Here is a 26622-nt window from a genome sequence, read left to right on the forward strand (position 1 = left end):
CTTGTCTTTGGCACAGTTTTCTACCAGTTTATATAACCAAAGCTATGCTTCAAAGGTAATTTTTGTAGTTTAGGATACAGACATGGTGCAGTCCAACAGAGGGAGTTGGGTTCAATAAAAATACAGGTCTTCCTTACCACATCCTGGAAATCAGGTGGTTGGAGAAGGTTTTGGAGCTGTAGCACATTGCCAAATGGATATGAACATTTAGTAAAAAGCTGCAGTTAGCAGAGCTGACACCATCTTTGAGTGAGTAGCAGTGTATCTCTTAAAAGTGGGAATCAGTGTGAGTATGTGTAGCACTAAGTAGATCATTTCTGCAACATTGTACTTGATTTCATTAATAATGCCTTTAAAAAGTTAATAAATTGAAAATGTTTCAGAAAAGAGCCACAAAAATGCCAGCAATTTTGCTATATTTTATGAGACTGAAGAAAAATTATGGAGTTTAGCAAGAGGAAGCCAAGATTGCAAGGGGAAGAGGTGCATGCAAATATCTTCTTAGCAGGGAGTCATCCTGGGGATTTGATGAATAGGTGGAAACTGGAACTGCTAAGTGTGCCACAGAGTATACCTGCCTTACAGTATGTAGACTTCCCTTCAGTATAGACACCTGCCTTCAGACTTCTGACAGAAGCGTGCTGGGCAGACACTGTTGAGTAGCATCCCTTGGTATCTAGGAATATCACTATCCAAGGGCGAGAACATCAGCATTAGCACTCTGTGTCTAAAAATTGTTTGTGAAAATGAGGATAATTTTGTATAAAGTAAATATGGTAGGTACTACTAAGGCCCATAGAATTCTACATGAAAATGTGTGAGGTATGGTTACGTGGAGCTCTTTGAGGACTGGGAAGCCTGAAAATGTCATCCCTATGTTCACTGTCAAGTGGGTCCACATGTGCTCTTTCTGTCTGCGCACTGTTGAACTGTGTAAGAATCCTCTGGCTTCGCTGGTGCAGTTGTTGGTAGATTAGCTGTATGGATTAAAGATATACTTTCTACGCTTTGGAGCAGTTCCAGGTGAGCCTTCCACACAAGCATGACACATTGAAATATATACAGAAATTTGGCTCAGTTTAGAAATATAGTCCCCTACAACTGGAAATTCAATCTCAGTTTCAAAAACTAATCCCAGCTCCTTTCATGTGCAGGCCAGTTTTTTCCCTCAGTGGCACCTGTGCAACCCCCTTTTGTTTAAATTCTGACTGTCACCCCACGGCTATCAGTGGATCTTCACAGATTTCATGACTGGCTCTATGGGAGTTCCGTGAAAATACAAGGGAATAAGAGACTCTAGTTTTGTCAGCTGTGCAGGTTTGGTGTGCTTAAATGAATGGAACACAAGACAGTAATTTAGAACCTTTATTTCTGCGGTGCATGCTTGCGTACTTAGTTTGAAGAATTTAAGTGATTAGCCTGAAGTTTGTTAATTGGACTGTATGCACTTGCATGTAATTGGGTGTAAGAGAAGTAAAAGTATTTCACTCTAAAAAGGAAGAGTACCATTGGGCTTATCAGGTTTTTATTAAGTTTTTCAAGTTGGTTGAAATAGCTGCAGTGTGGGATGGAACTGCAGGCAAGGGATCAGTCATAGCTGTTTCTTGGAGATCCCCATAAATGCTATTAACAACTTGTTAGGAACTTAACACAAAGAATAACTGGTCAGTGTTTGCAAAAGGTCTATGATTCTCATCCCCCAAGGATCTGTGCTTGTGACTCATTCATTATGTACACGAATGATGTGGATAAAGGCATGAATAGTAAAATGACAAAATTTGCAAGTAGTTACTCAGGATAATAAAATCTAAATCTGATGATGAAGCTGCAGAAAGAGCTTGCAATTCTGAATAAAAAGGTGTGTTGAATTCTTATTACCTTTTACCAGTGAGGTGTTAACAGATATGCATAGAGTTTTCTTGATGATCAGCTGATCTCTGTGTTTTGAAGAACATGCAGTTTGCATAAGAGATAGGACAAGGCCTGAGAAAACAACCTTAGTTGGTACAAATCTGTATTTAAAAATGTAGTCAAAAGGAATGGCTTCTCGCAATATGGGCAGGACAGAGTCAAAAGCTCATTTTCCTATCCTCTGGTAAGCAAAGTGTATCTTGGATTCGATAATGGAGTAGTCTTTAAACGGGAAAAAATGAAAATACTTATTGAAAAGGATGACAGGTTCACAGCATGATATCTAGGGAAATGATCTCAGTAAAGTCAGAGGAAAAAAAAAGGTAGCAATTAAAATCTGAGCTCCTGTGAGAGGTTTCCTGTGTTTATAGATAGGAGAGCTCATATTTTAACTGTGTTACGTGGAAAGAATTTGCAAGATATAGTCATAGCTTGTGTGTGGGTGTTTAGGGGAGAGGAGACTTGAACAATATGCCCAGGTGTTAGGTATAGGACTGTGTGGAAAGGATCAGAGGAAGATTAAGAGTTTTGCTCACATTGACGACTAGTTAGAAAAATAATTTTAATTTCTATGAGAGTATTCAGATCTGGAACAGAGAAAGAGCCAAGATGCTCCTTCCAGTGACACTATACCTGTATCGTAGATTACTGTAATCCAGATCATTGGCTATTTGGCATGCCCACGTCAGGAATAGACACCCTTATTTTTATTTGCCAGAGAAATTTTCAATATACAACATCAAAATCAGCACATAGGGGCCTTTACCTTTTGTCCACAACATGTGTACAGGCATGAGAAGGCTAGTAAGCGTGATTTCTTCTCCATTCTTTCAACTTTCTGGCAATACAGATCAAATGTCATATCATTTGCCTTCTTGAGTACACTTAGCATGGGGATTTCCAGCATCATCTTAAAATTCCCCACTGCTCTGCAAGTCTCCCTCTCTGCCATATGTGTTATAAAGGACCTGGCCACACTGGAGATGAACAGTCATGTTTATGTTACGATGGGAACTTTCCCTTATGGGCTTCCTTGGATAAAGTAAAAGAGCCTCCCACGTTGGAGACCTGTTACCTCTTGGAGCAGACCCTGATCTGCCTTAATTAAAAGTCTGCACTTGGATTTCTGTTCCCATTAGTGAAGGCAGAGTTTGGACAACAAAATAGATCAAAGGGCTTCCAAGTTGCTCTTGATAACTGCCCATATTGTCCATACCTCCATGCGGCCTTAAGTCAGGGTGTTAAGCAGAGGGTATTTTTATGAGGACATTTTGCCCTCAGTGTAGGTGAGCCTGTCCCTGCATGTTACCTAGCTCCCAACAATTGCAGCTCTTCCTTGGTGGTGGCAGAAGTAACATGCTCCCCATTCCCTGGGAAGAATTTGTCATGGTAATGCACAGCTTATATGTTCTTTGACGTCCCTCCTCCCCAAGCATTTACTTACCGGTTAATTCTGCATTTCTGAATCCAGCTCTTGTGGTTTGGCAGAGTAAAGCCTCATGCAATTCTTTTTTTCGGGAGTGTGGGTAAAATACCCATTGGAGCCACACTGACGACAAATACTTCTTTTCACAGTCTGTTCTCTCCTACCTTGCAAGACTGGCAGCTCTGGACTGAAGCAGGCAAGGCTGTTACAGCTCCATTATGAAAGGATCTAAGCAGATGCTTATCTATGCTGGAGATGGCACTTCTCAACATGACACATATTCAGATTTCCCATTTTCTGATGGTAGTTTCATGTAGACCCATACAATTCTTTACTTAACTAGCTATGCTTTCTGAGATTCCTCACTAGGTTTACATTCAACCTGTACCCTTACTGGGGTGTCCAAGACTCTCATAGCCAGGACCAGGTCTTAGCTATCTTTCTGAAGATGTTTCCTTGGACAAGTCCTCTCACATCCTAGGTAGGTTCAGAGTGTGATCTCTGCCTTTTGAGAACCAACCCCACTCCCACACCCTTCCCCAGTGACTGTTTTCAGCTGTTCCAGGGAAGACTTTCTTGCACGTTTGACACATCCAGCCACTTGCAATACACTGTGAAGTGTACAATGTACAAGATGGTTTCAGAGTATTTACAAGTCATTTGGCATTCAGTGAGTGTTCAAGCTGACTATTCCATTGAAGCGTCTCATGTTTACTCGGTTGATGATAGGAATGTACCTACTAAGATGCATTTTCAATTAGCTCTACTGTCCAGGTTTATAGGGGCCTGAAGCTTATTCCTGCAGTCTGAGAAATCCTGTGGCATACAATTCGTATGTCATGTCCTGGAGCTCAAAGTAGTGAGAAATGATTATCAAGCCTTCTACGCATGTATTCATGATGCCACCTGGAAATAACAGGGATGACAGCAGGAATCTGTATGTGATACTCTTCCATGTGCAGGGAAGTGACCTCTCTGTTGAACTGGTATGCTGAGCATCAGGTTATAGCTAACTGCTTTTAATGTGCCCAGGGCACTGAACATTTTGGAGTGTGAAATAAGCCTTTTCAAACTCTTCAATCATAAATGATACGTGCAGGACAAGCTGACCTTCAGCACTGGACTCTCCCTCTTTGTTTTAGAAATCAACAAACCCTTTTTATAAACTTGTGTATGCCTTATAGGGGGCCCATTTTTTTTTCTGTGTAATCCTGCATGCCACAGATTTTAAAAATTCTTTGGATAACAGCAGTGCATGTAGGTATATCTACAGTGTAAATATACAAATAGATAATGCAAATTGAAGAATAGCTACAGGAAGTAACATCTCCATCACTGCAGAAAATGAAGTTTATTTTCTGTTTGCAGATGAAATTAAATTGACATAAAGACTAGAGTAAAAATGAAAATGAGAGCATCAGAAATAGAGGTGTGTGGCACCCCAAAAGAAAAAAATTAAAGGGAATAATGAGGGTCCATCTAAAGATACATTATGGGACTAATTGTGACAATATGAATGGAGGAGGTAAAGAAAGAAAAGAGGACAGAATTTCAGTAAGGGTAAGGGTAAAGATGTTAATGTCAAAGATGTTTGACATTCAAGGATGAAGATGTTGGAATTCTGGTTCAAAGTTTTGCTGAAAAGAGGTTATTATTGTTATTAACATAGCAGATTTGAGTAAGATGAGCGGCAAATTGGTTTAGCATGGAACTGGCAGAGGAGGAATTCTGACTGCTTTTGTGAAAAAACTCTAAAATTTCTAAAAACTCTATAAATGGAAGAGAAAATACAGGTGGGGTGAGAGCTGGACAGACAAGCAGAATAACAGTTGCCTTTTTGTGGGAGACCAAATATGTTTCTATTGTGAGGGAAAGAGGAAGCTAAGAAAAGGATAAGACAACTGCTGTAAGTGTTAGATCTAGTAGAGCATAAAGGATGGGAAACTGCATCCACTCTGCCTAAAGATGTTACAGGCATGGAAAGGAAGGGGAGAAGGCAACCAAATAATCACTTTTTTGATATGATTTGATTCTGGTTTGGCTTTTTGTTAGACCTCTTTATTCTGTAGTGAAACAAGCAGTTCTCTTCACATCCAGAGAAGATCTGTGAACATTAAAAGAACCACAGGATTTATGACAATCCCTCTTCACAGAACAGCTCAGAGTTACTCACTTGCATCAGGCAGCGAGATGCATATTCCCCTGAGTCACTTGCATTTGACTGTCTGAAGTCATAAAAGAAAATGCTACAGGAACACATCCTGGGTATTATTTTACTAGGCTGGAAGAAGTACATTATTCATTAAATATAAATCGCATGCAGTTATTAGCCTTTTTGTTTAGGCTTACAAATTCCTTGTCCTATTAATGCGTGGAATCACATGAGAATAACTCATCTAGATGTTAATGAAATAATCGTGTCATAAGAAGTACTTACACTGTGATGATATCAGTCTCCATGAAATGTACTGAGAAGTTAGGTTAGGAACGGGTTTGCTTGCTTAGGGGTAGGATTAGGGTTATGCACATTTTGCTTCTGTTAACCAAGATTTCTGAACACAAAAAGATCTTTTTGTTCCTTAAAATGAACTATTTCCCTTCAAACCTTTTTTTTTTCCTAGCAATTCCTTGAAACCCCCCCTCCCTTTAATTTATATCTGGAATATGCCAGTACTTCCATGCCTCTGAGGCACGCCCATCTCACCCATCTCTTCTCCCCATCCCTCAACTGTGTTTGTCAGGAATTTCACTCAATCAGAAACTCGTTCTGTTAACTGTATTGGGAGTACTTTATTCATGAAGACTAGTGGGTGGCATTACATACACTCTGAAGTATTTATTGTTTGAAGAGATGCAGTTGACAGTCTCCTTATTTCCCCCCATCTTCAGTTAGCTTTCTACCCTCTTCAATTTTCTGGGTTTTTTTTCCTCAAAAATGTCTTGTGAACATTCCCTGAAGTTTTGGAATTGATCAAATATATATTTGTGATACAGATGCTTAGACAAAGAGATGCTGAAAAAATGGCCTTGCAACCTCCATTAATAGAAATGCACTGAAAAGTTTAACACAAACATGCAGTTAAAATACATACACACAGATTGACTATGCCATGCATTTTAGAAAGCACCTGTTAGTTATAGTCATTAATACATTTTTCCCAGGATAGCAGCAGCAGGATTACAGTAAATATGTGTGCTTCATAATAGTGTATTTTTATCACCTTCTATAGGGAGAGTATGTTATAAATAATAGGAATGTCTAGAATGTTTACTGGATTTAAAAATAGAGAAGAAAGTGCGTGATGTTTAGCTGAACAGCAAAAATGCATATTTAAGCTTTACAAGAAAATAAACAATGTCTCTGAAGTGGTTTTATTTTACAGTATATCCAAACAAGCCTTTTTGGTAATTTTGAGATTTTGTCAGCTTTCTAGATTTTTATCAAATGTCTGATTATTTTGGAACTGTGGCAAAATGCCAGTTCTGTTATGGCTATAGTTGAGGACTTAGTTCTATTTAAAGATTTTCTAACCACTCCCTTTACAATATTTCTGCTTAGATTCTCTTATAATTTCATGTGCTGTATGTTAGTTAGGAAAGTTTATTGTTCCATGTCTGTGAAGCCTTGAATTTCCTCAGAGAGGTAGACTTTTCACAAAAGAGCATTTCTTAACATTGAAGCAGAGTCCCAAGGCCTCCCAGTCATCCTTCGTTCTATGATAATCTTCCACTGCCTATCTTGACACATGGTGAATGCTGCAGCTTCAGTAACATGCAAGATTCTCAAGAAACAATGTGGGCATGTGTTTTAGTGTGTAGTGCACACACATGGACATGCATCCATGTGAAGTACTGTGTGTGGTTCTGATGAACCCCCAATGAGTTTATTCACTTTGAAAGGCATTTAAGTCACTCTCCTTGCTTCTCATTTGTGAATGAAGGTTTGTGGGAGCTTCAAAATTCTGGGACCTTTGAGGAAGCCTTATGTTTTCTGCACAACTGTGAGAGTTTGAGATGGGTACTCTTCTCTAGAGTTGCCAGAGCTACTTTCTCTACTCCTAGGGTGATTCCAGATTAAGTTTAGAAAAGAGGTACTGAACATAATTTTGAGATTTAAGCATTGAGACCTGCAAACAATAAACAAGGGCACACACCAAGTATGAATATAATCATCTTTTAATTGGTCGGGCTCGGAAATCCAGCTACGGGGAAGATGTTTTAATGGAGATACAGGAACTACACAACTGTCCGTAACATGCTGTCTGTGGTGTAATGCGTAAAGCAGCAGAGGGTGCCAGAAAGCAGTAAATTGTGGCTTCCGTGGTAATTAATGGAAAAGGAAAGACATTGTAACCAGCAATGCTAGGGTGAAACAGGGCTTGCATTGTGAATTTGGCTGGAGAAGGGAGGGAAGAAGACACACTTCTTGTAATTTTAAGCTCTTGCATATGCTTAAAATTAAAATAAACACAGTCCAACAAATTGTCAAACTTTTGGAGGTATTGTGCCTAGGTGACAGTGCTTTTCAATGAATCATCTTTTAGTGGCTATACATACCCAGTATTTCAAAGCCTGGCCCTATAGCAAAGAGGGTGCAAGACAGGAGGATAATAAAGTACCATAGAATGTCCCGATGATGTAGTGTGTTAATTACAAACCAACATGGTAACAAAACCTATCCTGTCCTTCTGCATTTGTAATTGTTAAACTCATAAAAAAAGATTTGACAACCTCCCCGTGATCTCCTGCTGGAAACTAAAATACAAAAAATTTTATGCTAGATAAAGCTTTTTCAGCACTATTGCATTACTTCCAGAATACGATACAATTACAATGTTAGAAAATGAAGGGAAAGAACAGAAAGTAGGTGCATACTGAAACTGCTGTGATCAGTCCAGATGTATTTTCTCACTCTGCCCTTGATCTTTGTTGGAACAGGAGCTGCCTACATCTGCTGCAGCTAAGTGCTAGCCTGTTTCATGGAAACAATGCCAAATCTGCTTGATTTTACAGGGTCTTTTACACACTCACCATTTTGGAGTTCCTTGACTTTTATACGCACTAACCCGTCTAACCTTGCGCTTTCATTTGGCAGTAATTATACTCAAAGAATAAACTCCTCTTTGAACTTTGTTGCAAATCCCTTCCATCTACAGCCTCCCTCCCAATGTCCTGCTGCTGGGACACATGAATGAGCACGCACTGCTGCATCAGAGTAGTGGTCCATCAGGTCAACATTCCCTCTCTGAGAATGCCAATGTGAGAGGTGACTCAGGAAGAACAAGTGACCCTGGCAAGTTTTTTTGGTCCATTCTCCTCCTCTTTCCCCCATATCTACAGTTACTGTATTAGGGGGATTAGAGGGTACTTCTTTGCCTGCTCCTTCAGCATTCATTTATGCACTACTGTTGTGGTCACCACCATTTATTCCATGAAATGTCAGAATGAAGCATGCTGGATTTCTCAGAAAAAGATCTTCTGTCTTCTACAATCATGTACACAGCCATGGGACCGGGTACAGAGTAGTCATGTGTTTTTGATTGATTGCAATTACTGCTCTGCCAACCTGCCCTGCTGTCAGGAGCCCACAGATCTGACTGATCTGGAATGGCATGAGGTACCATCGGGCAGTTGAAACTCTGCGTTAGTAGAGAATTTGGAGACATTGAACTGGACTTAAATACTGATGTTAACTCTAAATATAAACTATTACAGCTGGTGACCCTATTATAGGCAACACTATTAAGGTACGCAAAGGTAAATTGGCTTAAGCTAGCAGTAGAACAGGCAAGTTATCACAAAGGCTGCTTATTTCAACAGCATTAACTAATCCCTTCTCATGTGAAGGCTCTCGATTAGGTTAATTAAAATATTAACACAATCTTCTTATGGGTTTTTTTTATGTAACTTGTCTGTTTAAATCCACTGTGACCTGAAACTTAATACACAAATCGTTAGAATACAGTACAACCATTTTTGTTCCAGCAGAAATAAATAGTATAAATACAGTAATCTATTTGGCAGCTTTCTGATGTGCAGGAATTATTTAAAACACTCCCTGTCTGAGGAGTCTGCTGACCATATGATCAACAGATGATCATATAACATAAATCAGAGCTATACTTATTTTAAGTTGAACTTATTTTAAGTTGGCCCAGTGTCTGGATACGAATTAGTCTGGGCAGGCTTGAGTTTCAGAGTCAGTCCAAGATACTTTTTTTTTTGTTAGTAGTTGATTGTATTCAATCTCACAAACTGATTACAAATAATTTCTGCTTTTTGAAGTATTTATATCAACTTAAAGCATTTTTTACCTATGCAATTCTTTCAGGTGGCTTCCTGACCAGCACCAAACCTGTGAAGTCCAAAAAGTTTAATCTGAACAGTCTTCCTGAAACAGAAATATGTTGTATTTTAGCTTGTAGTTTTTGACAGTCTTTAATTGTATAATAATTAGAATATGCTTCGTTTAGGCTTGTATTGTCAGCTAATTAGAAACTTGTTTGAATTATTCATACCTCTTGATTCTTCAGAGTTTCTTTGGAATTACAATAGGAGCGTACCGATGAAATTTCCCTGTAGGGAAAAAATATCACAAGAATTTTCTTTCTCCCAGGGTTTCCACACTTGAGAGTTGAGACCTATTTGCAGGTGAAATAAATAATAGTTCATAAAGTTAGATAGCTACAGTTTTGTATATCCTAACTGCACACATAACTAGCTAACCAGCATCTCAGTCTTGTGGGCTGTTTTGCCTGTCACACACAGATTTTCTCAGTAATTCCTCCCAATAATAACTTAATTTTTTTTTTTTTTTTTTTGGTAAAAACTCTCAGTTCATGGACAGATCAGCAGCAACACTCCACAGTAAACATATGTGCAAGGGTGTCTTCACAGTTCTTGTATATATAAGGCTTCTATTTGGATTTCTTAACATAAACAGTTTTGAAAGATTTATATTGTTATATCATATAGATTTACATATTTGAAGATATGCATCCCTCCAAAGCCCAGTAAATGCTTATTTTTCGAGTAATACTGGCTGTATTTTGGAACTTGAAAACACTTGGATAACTATTTAAAACACTGCTTCCTCCTACACTTCACACTTCATTGGCTGCAACTGGAAGTGAAGTGACAACAAGGAATAAGTGCTTGTTAAGGTCTCATTTTATAGGCTCGAGCACTTCTGATGTTTCTATTATAACATTTGGCTAAGAGTTCAAGAAAAAAAATCCTGGCCTTATTGAGCTTAAGAGCAGATATCCCATTGCCTTCTGTGGTTCCGGGTGCGTTTATTTTCCTTGACTGAGAATCTAGACACAAGATCTTGTGAAAATGTGGAAAACGCTTCCCAAGGTTATGAGCGTATAGCAAAGAGATCGATAACTGTAAAGGCTGTATATAAGCATGGTATGAAAACATATACAGCATGTCCTAATATTTCTTTGTATATTATGCTAAACATGGTATAAAAGACAATGCTCATGTACACTAGCAAAAGTGAAAGCCTGAATCTCAGTCCTTCATGTTACCCCTATGGCTTTTAAAGATGTCTGGTTTAATTTGAATAGTTTTAATAACCTGTGACATCAGTTCATCATTGGCTTTGTTTCTTTTGAGTCTTTTTCTTTAGGGCTTAGATCAATTTGAGTCAGTAACAGGAAAACTAAATATAAAGGAAAAAAAGTGACTTATGTTATGTTCTCTACTGCTTATATCTTCCCAAGGACTTCAAGTTCCAGCTGGAAGACCAGCCACATAACTTTAGACCTACAAAAATCTCTGGACTGTGCTTTTAGAGTTTGCTAATAACAAGTATTTTTATCGCTTTTCTTTTGATGAACTCAATGTTCTATAAATATTTTTCAAGCTAATATGCAAAATACATCTAATTAAAAAACATCAGAATGTTTATAAAATCAAAAGGCCAGAAGGGTAGGAGCAAATTGTCGGTGTGTCTCCTGCACAAGCTGTAGCATTATGACTTCTGGTATAGTCAAGAAGAAGGGTTCAGAAAGCATAAAGTGCATCTGGATGGATTCCATTTGCAAAGTTCAAGAGATGCAGTGAAATGCCCCATAGTTTACCTGTTTACTTATCTTTTAAAGGATTCATCCTGTCACTGGTTGTAATTGCCCTTATTTCTAAAAGCTGCTTTTTCATGAGCTAAATGAAGTTGCTATGTACTAAATAGTGGTTAAGGAGAGATCTGGAATGCTTTCAAAGGTTTAATTAAATCTAGTAAATGAACACTCTGTTGTAGACTCTTTTTTGACCTAATGGAGAGAAAGTCCTCTGTTTCAAAGAAGTGTGCATTTTCACATTGCCCTCCAATTTTGAAAGTTGCCAAGTTCCATAAATATTTAGACGTTGGTAGCTTGCTGATTCAGATGTGTTGCATAACTAAAAAAATTGTAGACAGGCTCACTAAAGTGATGCATTGCTTTAAAAAACACTGTGTTTAAACAGAGTTCCTTTTATCATTGCCTCAGAAAATGTCCTCCCAGGGTAGCATTTATCTTCAACCTTGTGTTCTTAGTGCATGTTAGGGCTCTTTCACGGTGGTGGTGGCCACAGGGCTGCTGAGATGAGAGCACTGAAGTAGAGAGTTACTGTGAGACTCTGGAAGACAACTTTTGCCTAGTCTTGTCTTTTGATCCATGCTGCTGTGGAGTCATATTTTAGCTTTCTAAGAAATTCATGCAAGATATTGAAATACTTTCATGGTTTTCTGAATCCAAATTCAGGAGTCTATTCAGGATCAAATCCAGCACTATATTCCAGTCATAAATCCAACAATTTCTTCGTACGATTTCTATTATAGCAGCACAAAAGCACTTCAGAAATTACCAGTGTTGTATTTTGTGCTTCACAATGTCTGCTGTAGAGACTACTGTATAGAAATGGGTAGAGCAAATGCAGACAAGGCACAGAAGGAAGAGTGATTAAGAAAGGAAGACAAGAGAAGCAAGATTCCACCATTATATAGATGAACAGAGTAATAATTTGTATTCTTCTCTTATGTGTTTTTTGGGGTGTTTGTGGATAGGGTTTTTTTGGTTTTTATATGAAAATGACCAGCAGATGTTCACAATGATCTGTTTGGCCACCTAAAAATTATGATTATGATTAATGCTTTTATTTAGAATAACTGAATTGTTCATTAACTTGTTTATGTGTACAAACAGAAAAAACACCAAACAAATTGTATTTGACATTACAGACATTATCTCCTTTTCATCCCAAGCTTTCCAAGCACCAAGTCAGGGACAAGGTGAAAAACCTGCAACACCAATTGTCGCTTTCATGTTCCTGAAAGGACTGACAATAATACATGCCAAAAGGGATCCATTTCACACTGTAGCATTTTCTTAAAAACAATACACACCCCAGCTCATACTTGACCTCAACAGTGACCTCATACATTCTTTTATCAGCAGGTCAGTACATATGTTGGTTGAATTCTCCAAGTATTTGAGAAGTTAATTTGTTTTCACATTTCTGGGTTTACTGGTCATATTTCATGTTTGGAGTGCATGTTGGAAGAATTTGGTCTGCGTGTTCCTTAAAATCTGTTGGAAAAGAAAGTGGACAGTATTTCAGTTTTAAACAGCACCATCATCCTTTCCTCAAAAAATAACTAATAATTAAATAACTCCAGCATCATTTCCTAAAAATTTTTGCCTGGGAGGCCTTCTACATACCAGTAGTTATTATCCTCCAAGGTAAAATTCTCCCCAAATGCCTCCAGTAAATCAGTTTTTAATTTGCATATATGGTCTCTTATTGCAAAGGCAATGCTGAGTTTGGAACAGTTTTTTGGACTGGATGTTACATAGTTCACTGATAGTTATTTTCATTAAATGCTTCTTAAATTATTCTATTGCAAGTAATGAGGAGTTTGTTAGAAAAAAGTTAAACCCATTGTGTGTACGTGTCAGTGTATTCTGCTTAACACCCTGAAATGCATTATAATTTCCACAGAGAAATGGAATGGGCCTTGCATCTCGGTGAGGTAACAGGCCACGTACAACAGCAAGTCAGCAGAACGCACTTAATATCTCCCAACAGGACTGCTAACACCTGTTTTATCTGGGTGGGTTTTCAAATTTACACCACCCATGGAAACTTGACATTGCCTTCCAGTATAGTTAAAAAAAATTATTGCAATAAGCTGTCGTGTTAGAGGCTCGTGGGAAATAAATTATCAGAACATAAATAATGTGGGTTTTAATTCTTTGCTCTTCTTTGTACTTTCACAAGTTTTACTGGGGAGCTTGTTTATCTCCTGATTTTCCCTTTCTTCACATTTCCCCCATTTCTTCAAGGTGAACTGGGTATTCATGACAAATTTCACCCAGTCTCAGTAGACTTTGGTCAAGGAAAAAGTGCAATATACAGCCTGCCATAGCAGCATCTTGCACAGAGAACGCAAATTTGATACTAAAGAGGTTTCTCAGTTGGGTCACTGAAAGTTTTGCATTACTCTGGGCCACATTTCTTCCCATTGCATTTACTTCAGGATTTGGAAGAATTTGGGTGTATTCTCTGCTCTTCAAAGTGTCCTTATTAAGTAGTAGTAGTAGTAGCAAAAAATATATTTTATTATGTAATAATACTATGTACAATTTCTTCACAGGGAATCTTGATGGAAATACAAGACTTTCTGACAGTCTTGCTCAATAATAAAAATGTTTTAGTATTAATTTAGTATGAACACATATATATGTTAATAAGCATACCCAACTTTAAATATGCAAGTAACAAGAAAGTAGATGGCTTGCTTTCAGATGTGTCAAACTAGTTTAACCCGTCCAATACAAAAAGAAATGAGTCTGCTTGCTATAGTTAAACTATAATACTTCTAAAATGAGCCCATAGGAATTTCTTTCACATTGTTCCCTTTGAAAGTCTTTAACCCTGCTCTTCATTCTAGCTACAGTAGAGATAAATTTTAGAAAGGAAATTTTCTGCAGTAGGATCCTCCCTTTTGGAATACCTAGGAATCAGGTATTGTGGATAGCATACAGCAATACAGTGTAGAGAAAATACTACAACAATTTTGTAAGTAAAATTTTGTGACAGCTTTTCACGGAAAACAGGTAAATCAACAACAATGCCAAATCAAATGGAGTGCATGGCGTAGGTAGTCATTCTTATAATGATTGAGGTTACTGATTGGTACTTTTGCAAATAATTAAAATAAATCTTACTGTATGTTATAACAAATAAATCGTAATTGCTTACTTTTTATGGATTACATATGTTTTGTCCCACAGAATATGTACAATTATAAAGGCATTAGCGATTTTTTATATTTTAATTGTATTGCCCTTTGCAAATTTTTCTAAAGAGGTGAGCAGAACATCAGATGTGTCAAACGTCTGTTTTCAAGTGAACAACAGGGGATTCTCATTATTGAATATTGTTTCAGTGATTGTTTAAGAATCGCCTAGACTCCCAAACAGTGCTGAATTTGTGGCATTTGAAGAATGGATAGGCAGTAGGATAAAGGCATTGGACTGGGTAATCCATTTTGGTACACCAGTTTTAATCTGGAAAGACGCTTTTGACTTCAGTTGAATCTCCTTGGTGTAAGCCGGCTATCAGAAATGGGCGTGTGGGCCCAATATTTAGCCTGACAAAATCATAGTACATACAGATATGTACAAAGCAAGCATGACAGTAAGTAGAACAGCAGGCATTGTATGCAGTTATCGCTTGTTTGAAATGGAGAAAGATCTTGAATTGTTTGATTTTTATTTTTTGGTGAAGAAAGTATTGGACCTGTGTCTATTTTGTATATAGTGAAAAAAGCTGAATGTCCACCTGCCTGGTTTATGAAGTCTGGCTTTCTTAAATAATCTTAGGGATAAAACTGAGGATAAAAACATATGTTAGTATAGAACTGCAAGCATATTCCCTTTATATCTCAACCTTGTAGCTTTCTATACCTATGGTTTAAGGAGAGGCAAAACAGGAATATTAAACTAGTGAAACCAGCTGGGAAGAAAACCCATAAGGAACAAAGTTACAAGGCAAACCAAAAATCTGGGTGTTTCCCGCACTGCAAGTGAGTTGTCAACAAGTCACAATGTGTGTAATGGATGACTCAATTAAGAACAGAAAATGAAATAAATTTGTCCTTCTCAATCTCTGAGAACAGCTTTAGGTGTAGCTGGTTGTGCAAGACTATACATTTGGCCAAAAAACAGACCTTTTAGGTAGAGTGTGTGTGTGTTTGTAAGGTTTAAACAGGTATCTGTGAGAGTGTGCATGACCAATTCTCGTACTGTTCTCTATTAGGCAAGGGAAGATGAGCCTTTAGGCCATGCCCACCTTGAAATATTTTCCAGTTTCTTCCAGAGCATTCTGTATAACCAAGTCTACCACGGACAGTTTAATTCTCTCACCAGCTCCAACATGTGCACCAAAGAAGCTTTTATCCAGACATGAAGGCATCTCGGTTTCTTGCCTGAATCTCGGTTCTTCTTAGAGGCTGCAATTAAGACCAGGTCACTGGCACTTCACCTACTACTAAGAAAGTAGCCAGAACTCAAAAGCTAGGGTGTCTCTTTCCATGCTCGGATCGTATGATAGACAAAGAAACAGTATCTGCTCTTCCATTTTTCATTTTATTCATTTTATGCAGCATGTGTATTGTGAATATTTAGAGTCCAGGATGCTACCTGTAAGGCCTGAATTGTATTTTTATTTGATTTTGATTCTACTAGTGCTATATAACTTGAATGAGAATGAGCTGTGTAACAATAATAAAATATTTTCTAATTCTGCATTCATTTAAATCCATTGACCTCCACAAATGTTAGTGATGAATATCCATGGGAAAGAAAGAGTCAAATAAAGGTCTCTCAACTCAAGTTAATAGTCTGGGGAAATTTAGGAGAAAACTTGCTTGAAATACAGTTACTCTGACACAGAATATCTCATGCCATACTACTAATCACAAAGGAGTACTCTTTAATATTGGTATTGAAAAAAAAAAGCAATGAATACTGAAGAATTTTATGGAGTTTCTGTGCTCTGGAAGGTGAGTATGTATGTAAGTCTCTGGGTTTCTGTGGCAGACTATTTCTGTGAGTGTCCCTAATCAGCCATCAGCAACATTAGAAAACTCCTACAGAGGAAATCCTTTGCCAAGTTTTATCTGGGGCTTTGGGTCATGAATCAAAATGTCAAAACACACAGAGAGCTACGGAAGACAGCACTGAATGAAGTGCTAACAGAAATTACTGGTTTACTTTTGCTGCCAAAATAATCAAGAGTATTTTAAGAGCATATATGTATAGAAACACTGTAATAATAAAGTGACATATTTATAAAGGTGTGCCATTCTTAAGCAGGAGGAATCTAGCTCAAAGTAGACAAATAACAACTAACTTCTGTATGTGTCTATATGTTCTTGTAAACTATATTGTCATAAACTTAACAAGAGAGAGTTAGTCAAACCAAGATACTTTTCAGAGCTTCTTATAAATACAGAAAAACATAATGCTGTATTAGTCATCATTCCTTGTCTTCTGAGCATTCCACAATTAAATTTATGTTTGGATGTGAAGAAAGTGTTGTCTGCCAGACAAAAGAGATGAAAGTAATCTTGGTAACAGCAAAAATAATTATAATAAATAGACACATTCTATATGTTGAGTCACTGGTGAGTACAATCCCACAAATGAGCTCTTCCTGTAAGTCTGCTAACTGCTGGGTATTAAGTACTACTGTTTATCTACATGCAAGTACCACAGTCTGGTTTAGTGATTTATTTCTGTCAGTAAAATTTCAAATAGCTTCCAGTCAAAAGCAGATTACCCACAACTACACAATGATGTAATATGTTACAGCAGATTTGCAGTGTATCTTCTTTGTACGCCATGTAATGTATTAATAGCATCAGAGTTCTGATATTGCTGCTTATTTGTACATCATCGTTTGGATTATACACCCTTAAAATGTGAGTGCAGAAATATCTTGGGGCTCACTAATACTTATGGTGTAAGTATTTCAGGTGCTTTTTTTCAGAATGCTGGGTGTATGAACAATATTAAAAGGGTTTGATTTATGAAAGAAGCTTAATATATTGTAAGCATAACTCAGTAGGCTTAATTTAAAAAGCATCAAAGGGTGTTATCTACTTGATGATGCCTACAAATCTTAATTCCTAAATTATCATCCTCTTAGCTGAGTTTATCCGCACCCATGATGCTGGAGCTACATTTCAGAATTGAACATATTATTCTTAAGTTTTTATAAGGAAGTGATTATATTATCAGAGATAGTTTTTTGTTACCTCTGAAAAGCAATCTTATGTAATATTGATTGACTTTCAACCTGGTTAATTGAATAGCTAAGTGGACAAATATCTACATGGCAATAAAGGTTTATTATATCATTAATTCTTTATCCCATTATAGGTTTTAAGAATTTTAATGTGGCATATCTGCTATCAACATACTGCACTTCTTCCATTCTTTTGAACCTTTACTATACAATAAGGGCCTTGGAACAAAAACTTTTGGGGATTGACAGTGATGGAGAGCTGCTCAGCAACAGTCTGATCTTGGCAACATCTACCCCTACAAGCAAATTTGCAAATTTGAGTCACTTTTCTGTATCTTGATATGTAAGATTTGCAGTCAATCTGTATATCCCAAATTCTATACTGTAATGAACTATATCTTCTGCTACACCACTTTCTAATTCTGATGATACTATTCACTCTAATGATGAACATCAACTCTGTAAAAAACTGATACTTTTTGCAAGCAAAATTCACTACAAAATTGTGGGCATATGTAAGATACAAAATTTGCCTGGCATCTTTGTTAAGTGTCACACTGCAAAATCTTCAGCCCTTGATATATAAGCAGGTAGAGTTCTACATATGCAGTGTCAGCTCTAGGAAGAGTTTACCCCAGCATATAATAACCCCACCACTAACTACTTAAATAAACATGGACTTCAGGGATTCATACCACTCTTGATTGAAACAGTATTGAGGAGTGGAAGCTGTTTGAAATCTCTTAGAACTTTTGTAATTGCAAAATTACTCTCATCTGTTAGTAAGTTTGAATAAAAAGTGTTTGGGGCTGCTAGGGTTTGAGTTCAAAGAATAACTGTGGTTTGCCAAGGCAAGAAGTAGGTAATTAAAGCAATGTTTAGAGACACACTGAAAGCTTCAAAATGGGACAACTTTAAAGCTAACGTTTTCTAGACTGGAGAGGAAAGAAAGGGAAAATACCCAAGAATGTATTAATGCATGTCTCATTGAATCTCATAACAGTTCCTGAGAGTTGTATAGTAACTGCAGTTATTATCAGAAAACCGACTGTAAGAGTTATTTTCTGACATTTTCAGTGTATTATGTGGCTGTGAGTTGCCACACCGAACTTGCTCAATTCACAAGTCAAAACAAGACTTTATTATAAGGCTAACAGTGCAACCACAGTCTATTGTCTGAAAGCTGGCCACTACTATTGCTTCATACACCACCACCACGAGGGATGACTTTGGACCTAGGGCTTCTATTACAGTTCTCTTGACGAACTGTGAAGCAAAACAGAATTTGCTTTGTAGTTTTGCAGTATATTGAGTCACTGGTGTTAATGGTAATGACTAGTTTTGTCTGAGAGTTTAAAAGATGTGACTTCAAAGACACATGTTGTAGAAGTAGACATGTAAAGTAACTGGGTACCATTTCTATAGGATATATTTCACCTTAAATGTATGTTAAGGTTTGTGTATTAGGCTTACTATTTACTAAATATTCACTATTGCAGATAGCTACTGAGATGTTTTCACAGCACATTAGGATTCAAACGCTCCCTAATAAATTAGTTTTTGTTTATAGCTATGGTCTCCTCAACTACTGCAGAGGGCACATGCCCATTATGAAAAACATCTTGGTTACACTATGAGGTTTGCTAGCAAATATTATTTCAGTTATTTGGAGGTGGATGCTACTGACATCAGTCTGATTTTTCTTTTTTTTTTTTTTTTCCTTCTTTTTTCCTTTGGCTTCCAGTACTTAGTTGTAGAGCAAAATTTCCCATCTTTGAAGTAGTTGGTTCTGCATTATGGTTGATTTGAAAGTTCAAAAAGACACTCAGTTACACAGCTAATATCCAAACAAATCTGCATTTCTTTTAAATTCTTCAGGACAGCAAAATTTCCATTCAAATTGTTTTCTTATGTAGTTGACATTGTTTAAAATTTGAGTAGAAATATTCCCATCATGTGCATTATTTTCACGACTGTTGCAAGGATGTAGTTGGAGGTCAGGGCTGAGCCAGCCCAGTGCCTTGCCGTTGCCATTAAGAGTGGCACCATCTGCCTGTCCCTCTTTCCCACCTCCCCGTTCCTCTCCCAAACCATGCCTTACTCAGCCTGGGACACGCCCTCTGCTCTGCTGACTCCTGTGCTCATCTGGCTGCATGGGAAACTGGAGTGACTAAAATACATTTGCCTTTTTTGCTGGGCGAGTTTTCTGCACAGAGCCAGCTCCCGATGCGCTCTGAGAAGCGCTGAAGCCCAGCAGAGGCGGCAGCAGCAGCAGGGCCCCACACCTGGGAGGAAGAGGAGGTGAGGAAGAAGCAGATCTTCCTATTTTAGCTGCAGCCAATTTGCAACTGACTTAGCTGTGTCACATCTCTACACCTTATGAAATGACCCAGTTAATTTGGGTTTTTTTAATGGTGTAAAACTACAAAAACATTTAAGAAAACGACAGAGTTAAGGCCAGAGTTTCTGCAATTATTGTTCTGGGACAGAGTTGGAGTAACCCCCATTGATTTTAGGATGGTTATTCCACATTCACAGCTGTGCCAATTGGTGACACCTGCCAAACTGATTTGTGAAAGCTTTATGGTAAACTCCAATTTTGGAGTAACTTTAGTCACTGTCAGCTGCAGAGTTGTTTCTGGCTTTGGGGTTTTTTTAATTGATTTAGGAGAGAGATTATTTATCATTCCCTATAAATGGCAGCATGTCCTTTAAAACAAGTGCTTGAAAATACTTTTATAAAGATGTGTTTACTAATGCTTTGGAGTTTATTGTCCTTAAAAAGCATATATCTAAAAAAATTGCAGGTATTTATAAGTTTATAAATACGACCTGTGGATCAAGAGAGTTTGTGTGAGCTCGTACTATATATCTCTAAGGTCAGTAGTAAAAAGAATATTTATATTCCTTTTAGATAATACCATTTTCTGAGAATAATGGCAGAACTACAAACATAGAAAGATGACAATAATGAAAAGCCCTCCTCCTAGGTGAGAAAAGATACTGCCAAGGATCAAGTAGCTTTTATTCAAGGAATGAATTTCCCCCTCATGTTTTGATGGTTGAAAACTATTGATATGAGGTATTGTAAAATGTGTAAATGTTCAAATAAAATTAACTGCATGGACTTGATCTACTGCAGGCTTATGCTTTTGGTATTGAGCATTCATTTCTTTTTTTTAATGTTCTCCAATGCAAATAGGTATTTAAAATATATTGTTAAACATTTTGGTTTATTTTTGTGGTCCTAATTGCCTTGGAAAAATCCATCAACCCAAAAAATGTATTTTAAAATCAAGTCTGTTGAAGGCATTTGACATAGGACACCTCTCTATACATAATTTTTCTGTTTTCATAGCAGCATATTTCTAGACAAACCTATTAGATAAAGATTTTACATGTATAGCTGGATATTTGCTTCATTGATCCTGGGAAGGCTGGGGGAACTAGCTGGGGATGGTGACTCAAGAGAACCTTTTGGAACAGTCTAGCTCCCTAATCCGTTAGAAACAGACACATTAAAGGAGTTAAATTAATTCTGTGATTACTTGTTTGAGAAGCAGAAGTTTTATCTTTTTATTGATCTACATTTAGGCTACATATTCTCTTATCTAAAGCTCTCTGTGGTAACTGTAGATTTCTTCTAAACCACCACCAGAAGTCAGCAGCGTGTCCTTCACTAAGCAAGCACTCTTCCCAGAAGCATAAACATTAAATAAATTAAAATTCTTTACAATAAGGTTTTAAAGAAAAAAATAGCAAACAAACCACTGCTGTGACATCATTTTCATAGAATTCTACATCATCCAAGGAAATACCTTCACTACACATTTGTTGGAGGTTTTTGCTTACATTTTTTAGTTCACTCAGTCACCCACATCTCCAGACATATACTCAGTGTCTAATCCTCTATGGATGCTTTCATTGCTGCTTGTTTGTCGCATATAAAATCCAGTTTTATGTTAAGTAGGTGGGTTGCTGATTTGCCAGCATGCCATTCTGGATCGGGCATTTATGAATTGTTTTTAAGCACCAAAGTGGACAATGAAAGCTTTATATCAATTCCCCAATTAGCAGTAATCATTCTTGTTAAACTTTGGTAAAGAGCTGCAGTATGCAATGAATGTAAAGTATTCATTCCTGGGCTGTTTCTTTTCTCCCCCCCCCCCCCCCGCATTTCCACATTTTGTCAAATAGTCTTACGCTGCTTGTTATTTCTGTTCATATTGCAGATTGAGAATGTTGATGTCTGCCTTAGCTTTCTGGCAGCCAGAGGCGTAAATGTCCAAGGTCTTTCTGCAGAAGGTAAGAGAAACAAATTATCAGAACAAATAATAGGACTTTTTCTGAAAACTAATTTTCTTAATCCAAATTATTTGCACCTAAATACCAAACTCCAGCTGTCTTGAACAGCATGCAGATATAGATTAGTGACAGCGAGTGAGAGAGTTTCCTTTTCATTTTCCCTTGAAATTGAACCAAGAAATTCAATATGTTTATGAAGCTTGAGACAATGTTTTAAAATAATATTTTTTCAATAGTATTAATATTTTCATGTTATCACCACAATATTAGATAGGTACAGGGTTTCCCAAGTGTACTTTTAAACTTGTATATATAAGGGATTCAGAACAACAAAAATGAATATGAGTATCTTGCTCAGTTAAGTAAACCCAGGGAAGACTTTTTTTTAAGCAAATTTATTATTAGTAGTAATGTTGTCAGGATTAGTCTGAAAATTATTGTATTCTTTTGATGTCATGTATTAAGTGAAAGAGTGAATGGTCTTGCTGCTTACATTATAGCCCTTTTTGCTGAATTAGTCACCTCAAGTGATTGCCTAATACGTTTACAACTAAGTTAATAAATGTATACCACTAAAATACCAATTGTCTTAATTAGTATGTAATATTTGCCCTATTAATGTAAAATTAAGTCAGGTGGATACTTTATCTTGTAAATTAATAAAATGTACACAAGCATTTGTCCTACAACAAATTAAGCAGTTTTGCAAGGTGCTGTGCACCTTCAAAATCCCTCTGACTTCCATGGCAGCTGAAGGCAACACGTATTAACAAGATGCAACCCAGTATTTTTATTGTTCTTGTAGAACAACTAAAAGCTAGAAGGAAAAAGACTTTTTTTTCAAGATGGTAATTTTGTTGAATTTTAGAAGGTACCCAGAGAAAAAAAATTGAAAACTAACCACTGTTTTATTTTGAAGTTAACTCAGAATTGTTATCTTTCACCATTTCCACCTTTCTAGTACCTTAGCAGAAGTGTAACATGGCCACAATATGTACTCACTTTTATTGTCTACTTACGGAAAGCTCCTTAACTCATTTAAAAGAACCTCTGGATATACTGTAGATATATTGATGCATGAGAACACTAAACACTTACATGTTACTGTTCATCTCAAAGCTGTTTAGAACCTGAATTTTAGTGCACTCTATTTTTATTTGCATATGAGATAACAATTACATGTATGACTAGCATGAATTTATTTTATGAGAATACTCTGTTGCTTAATACCATGACACGATGCATGACACTTTTTTCCTGTACTTTTTTAAATCAAAATCTGAGTACATTCTGCAATACATTTCTTTGTTCATACCTTTGTTTTGCTTTGGAAAATATTTTTTTTTAGGATATAAGCTTCAATTGTGTAGCATTAAGTTCAAATACTACTAAAAGCAATCATACTACATAGTGTTAAATGCAAGGACTATTTTTGAAAACTTTCATTAATCTTTAAAACAGAATTTTAATAAGGCAGACCTTGAATTCTGAAGTAAGATTAAAACTAGTTTTGCTGTTTTGCAGTTGATCATGAATCTGGGGTAAATCCACTAATATCTTTGTAATTGTATTAGTTCAAAGTATCACAGAAGTGTGATTCCCTTAAATATACCATTTCTAGCATGAGTATTATCCTGAATATTAGAATTTCTCTTGAGGAGAAGACATTGAGGAAAACAGAACTTCTTTTTCATCATGAAGTTGTCAAGTTACTTTCATAGTCTTTTGTCAGCACATTTATGTTTAAAATCAATTAAGTTTAGAAACCGTAAGTTTGTTTCTTGTAATAGGCTTTGGTAAATATGTCTTATTACTACTGGGTCATTTATTAATGACCAGAAATTTTCTGGAACTGTAAATCATGAGCTTAACATTTCACAGTTTCCCACCTCATTTTGACACTTGATCAAGGAGGTCTAGAACAAAAGTAATTTTCAAATCTTGACTGCAGAATCTCTACTGGAGAACCCAAATGATAAATAATAAGCCTGTTGTTACAAAGAAAAACACTCCTCTCCTCTTCCTTGCAAGTTTTTAGTACTTATTAGAAGTTTCTGGGTTTTTTCTGTTTAAGAGAAATCTTCCAACTTTAACTCGTTTAAAAGTAGGAAAGAAAAAGAAATTCAAAACCGATAATATTCTTCTTTAGAAATAATAAAAAATACAGTTTAACACAAAAAGAGCAAAATTTTAAGATAAAAAATGATAAGTGGGATTTAACACATAAAGGCTTCTTTTTCTGAGCATTAAGTGATGCAAAATCATAAGAATAAATAAACCAGTATCACATACAGAAAATATTTTAGAATCAGAGCAGCTTAAAGATGGATAGCTATGTGTTTTTGTTGTTGGTTTTTTTAAGATAATTTTAAATATAAGTTTTCTGTGTTCCTTGATAATGATTTTCATTGAAACCAACGTGACTGCAAAAGTAATTTTTGCCTAAAAAGCTTTCTAATTCTGAGAAACTTCTGCATATCACTGGCGGTCTCATGGGGAATCAAAGATCCTGCAGCATCTTCATAGGGAAGATGAGACAGTATGGATACTTAGAACAAACTTCCATTTTGCAAAGTATATTCCAGTCTCCAGGATTGTGTTTGCTTTTGAAGAACAGGTTGAGAGCGTAAGGGCTCCAGTGTTTGCTGCCCTGTTAGTGTATGTAATTCACATTTCACCTAATCCTTTTGAAAGAAAATTAGCAGGGTTTAAAGGACATGAATATGACAGTCATTGTTTATAAGTCCTGTTTTAAAAATTGCCTAAGAAAGGCTGTGTAGTACATACAGCTCAGTATCCAGATTTGCAGGGAAGGCAGAAAGATTGCAGTGTTGCATGTTAGGTTACAAGGCTATAGGCCTAATGAAAACCTTTCACAAGAAGTTCAGTGCCAAAGAAAATTAGTAATGAGGTTATGAATGGACCTAAGTGCTGCACATAATTTCATTAAAGCCTCCTGAGGCTTCTTTTTTGACACAGAGACACTTTGTGAGCAAAGAATAACATTATCCTTTTAAAACTTTCATCTCAGGCTGGGGAAAGACTAAGAAAGGAATGGGAGACATGAGGATGCTACTGTGGCTGACCAGTATTTCATATGGGTAGCTATTTTAGCCTCATGTGAAAGGTGTAGTTTTGACGTCTTTTGAAGTCAGTAATAGCAGTGTAAAAGAGAAAGCTAGAAAATCATGTAGTTGGAAAGTTCAAAGATGTAATCATAAACCTTACAGTCACCTTTCTTAATAGGTATTTTCTATTGACCTCTTTGTCTCATGTTCCTTGCAAATTCTTTCGAATGGATATGTGCTCATCCACAAGACTGTTACCATCCCTTCTTTCCAACGTTTCTGGAAGTCAGTGTTTACTCCCAGTGTGCAACAAATTTGCCCCAAAAGCAAGAATAGTAATTTAAAGCCATGAGGTAGAAGCGATGTGTACCTAAGGCCAGAAAGAATTCAGATTTTTCTGAATGCCCCTCTGGTTACTGAGAATATTTGTACCGTATTGAGGCAGGAGTATACGTTTCAGGTCATGTATATTATTTAAGGTTTGGTGTACTTTTCTTTATGACCATGCACACATGACTCATCATGAGGACATTATGGAGGTATGTATTTATTGCAACGATGACATGTAAATAAGCAAAGATTATAACAAACAATAAAGTATCAGCGATACCTAACATGTCCCTGATATTAGGGATAAATTAAGAGATATAAGGCATAAAAATATTTAGCTATAGCTATGTACAGAGATGTTTTAGTATAAAATGGTTACAAAACTGAAGTCTAAAACCACAGTGTTTTCACTTCTTTTTCTTTTTTTTTTTTAAATAGAAATAAGGAATGGAAATTTGAAAGCCATTTTAGGGCTGTTTTTCAGTTTGTCTCGGTACAAACAGCAGCAACATCATCAGCAACAGTACTACCAGTCTTTGGTGGAGCTACAGCAGCAAGTCCCTTCACCTCCAGCTGAAATCAGCCAGTCCAAAACACACCAAGATATGCAGTCGAGGTAGGTTAAAAAATTAATTTTCTCAGGTGTAAAAGCTTTTTATTTTTCTGTTCAAAAAAGACAAAATTTTGTGAAAAAAATGTGTCCACTCTAAGGCTTAAAAGACTGGCTTTTTCTTGGGTTTTTTTTAGGTATTTTTGCAATGGATGTAGGAAAACTATCTTAAGTGTTTGGTATGAAGCTTGCATTTCTTGGGAGTAAAGCTAGAATGAGAACAGAGTATATTTCCAATTAAATTTAGTTCAAATTTTAATTAATTTTAAAGCATTCTTTCACTTTATTATTGATTCTACTGTCCTTTGCACATTAAGAGACTGTTAGTGCGCCCTGAGGATAGTAAACTGATTATTTTCTTGTTTTCCTCACATAGCCAGCTCCACATCTAAATGAACCATTTCAAATGATTAGCAAAATACATGGGGAAAAGGCACAATTAATACTTTCATTTGCTATAAACTCTTTTCATCCCCACACATTCTGTTTTTGAGTGCCTAATTCTATTTGAATGTTTTTTGAACGGGAGAAGAAATGGCCTTAATCTAGTTTCTTTTAAGCGGTCAGTTTATGATTTAGTTTCAGGAAAGCAAAGCACTCAGCAGAATCCTTAATTGCTGAATTACATTGCTTTCAGACTGAAGCTGAAAACATATTTTGAGAAGGTAGTT

General features: G+C 36.6%; 1 protein-coding gene across 2 annotated transcripts in view; it reads left to right on the forward strand.

Annotated features, from left to right (window-relative positions):
• Nucleotides 1-26622, forward strand: part of NAV3 (neuron navigator 3) — a 271050-nt gene that overhangs the window by 88114 nt on the left and 156314 nt on the right. For both annotated transcript variants that reach the window (XM_059815937.1, XM_059815938.1), the window contains exons 4-5: nt 21871-21943; nt 25780-25957. In XM_059815937.1, coding sequence (XP_059671920.1) covers nt 21871-21943; nt 25780-25957 — 251 coding nt within the window. The remainder of the gene's footprint in view (nt 1-21870; nt 21944-25779; nt 25958-26622) is intronic.

This window comes from Gavia stellata, chromosome 4, assembly GCF_030936135.1.
Source record: "Gavia stellata isolate bGavSte3 chromosome 4, bGavSte3.hap2, whole genome shotgun sequence".
In the NCBI taxonomy this organism is placed as follows: Eukaryota; Metazoa; Chordata; class Aves; order Gaviiformes; family Gaviidae; genus Gavia; species Gavia stellata.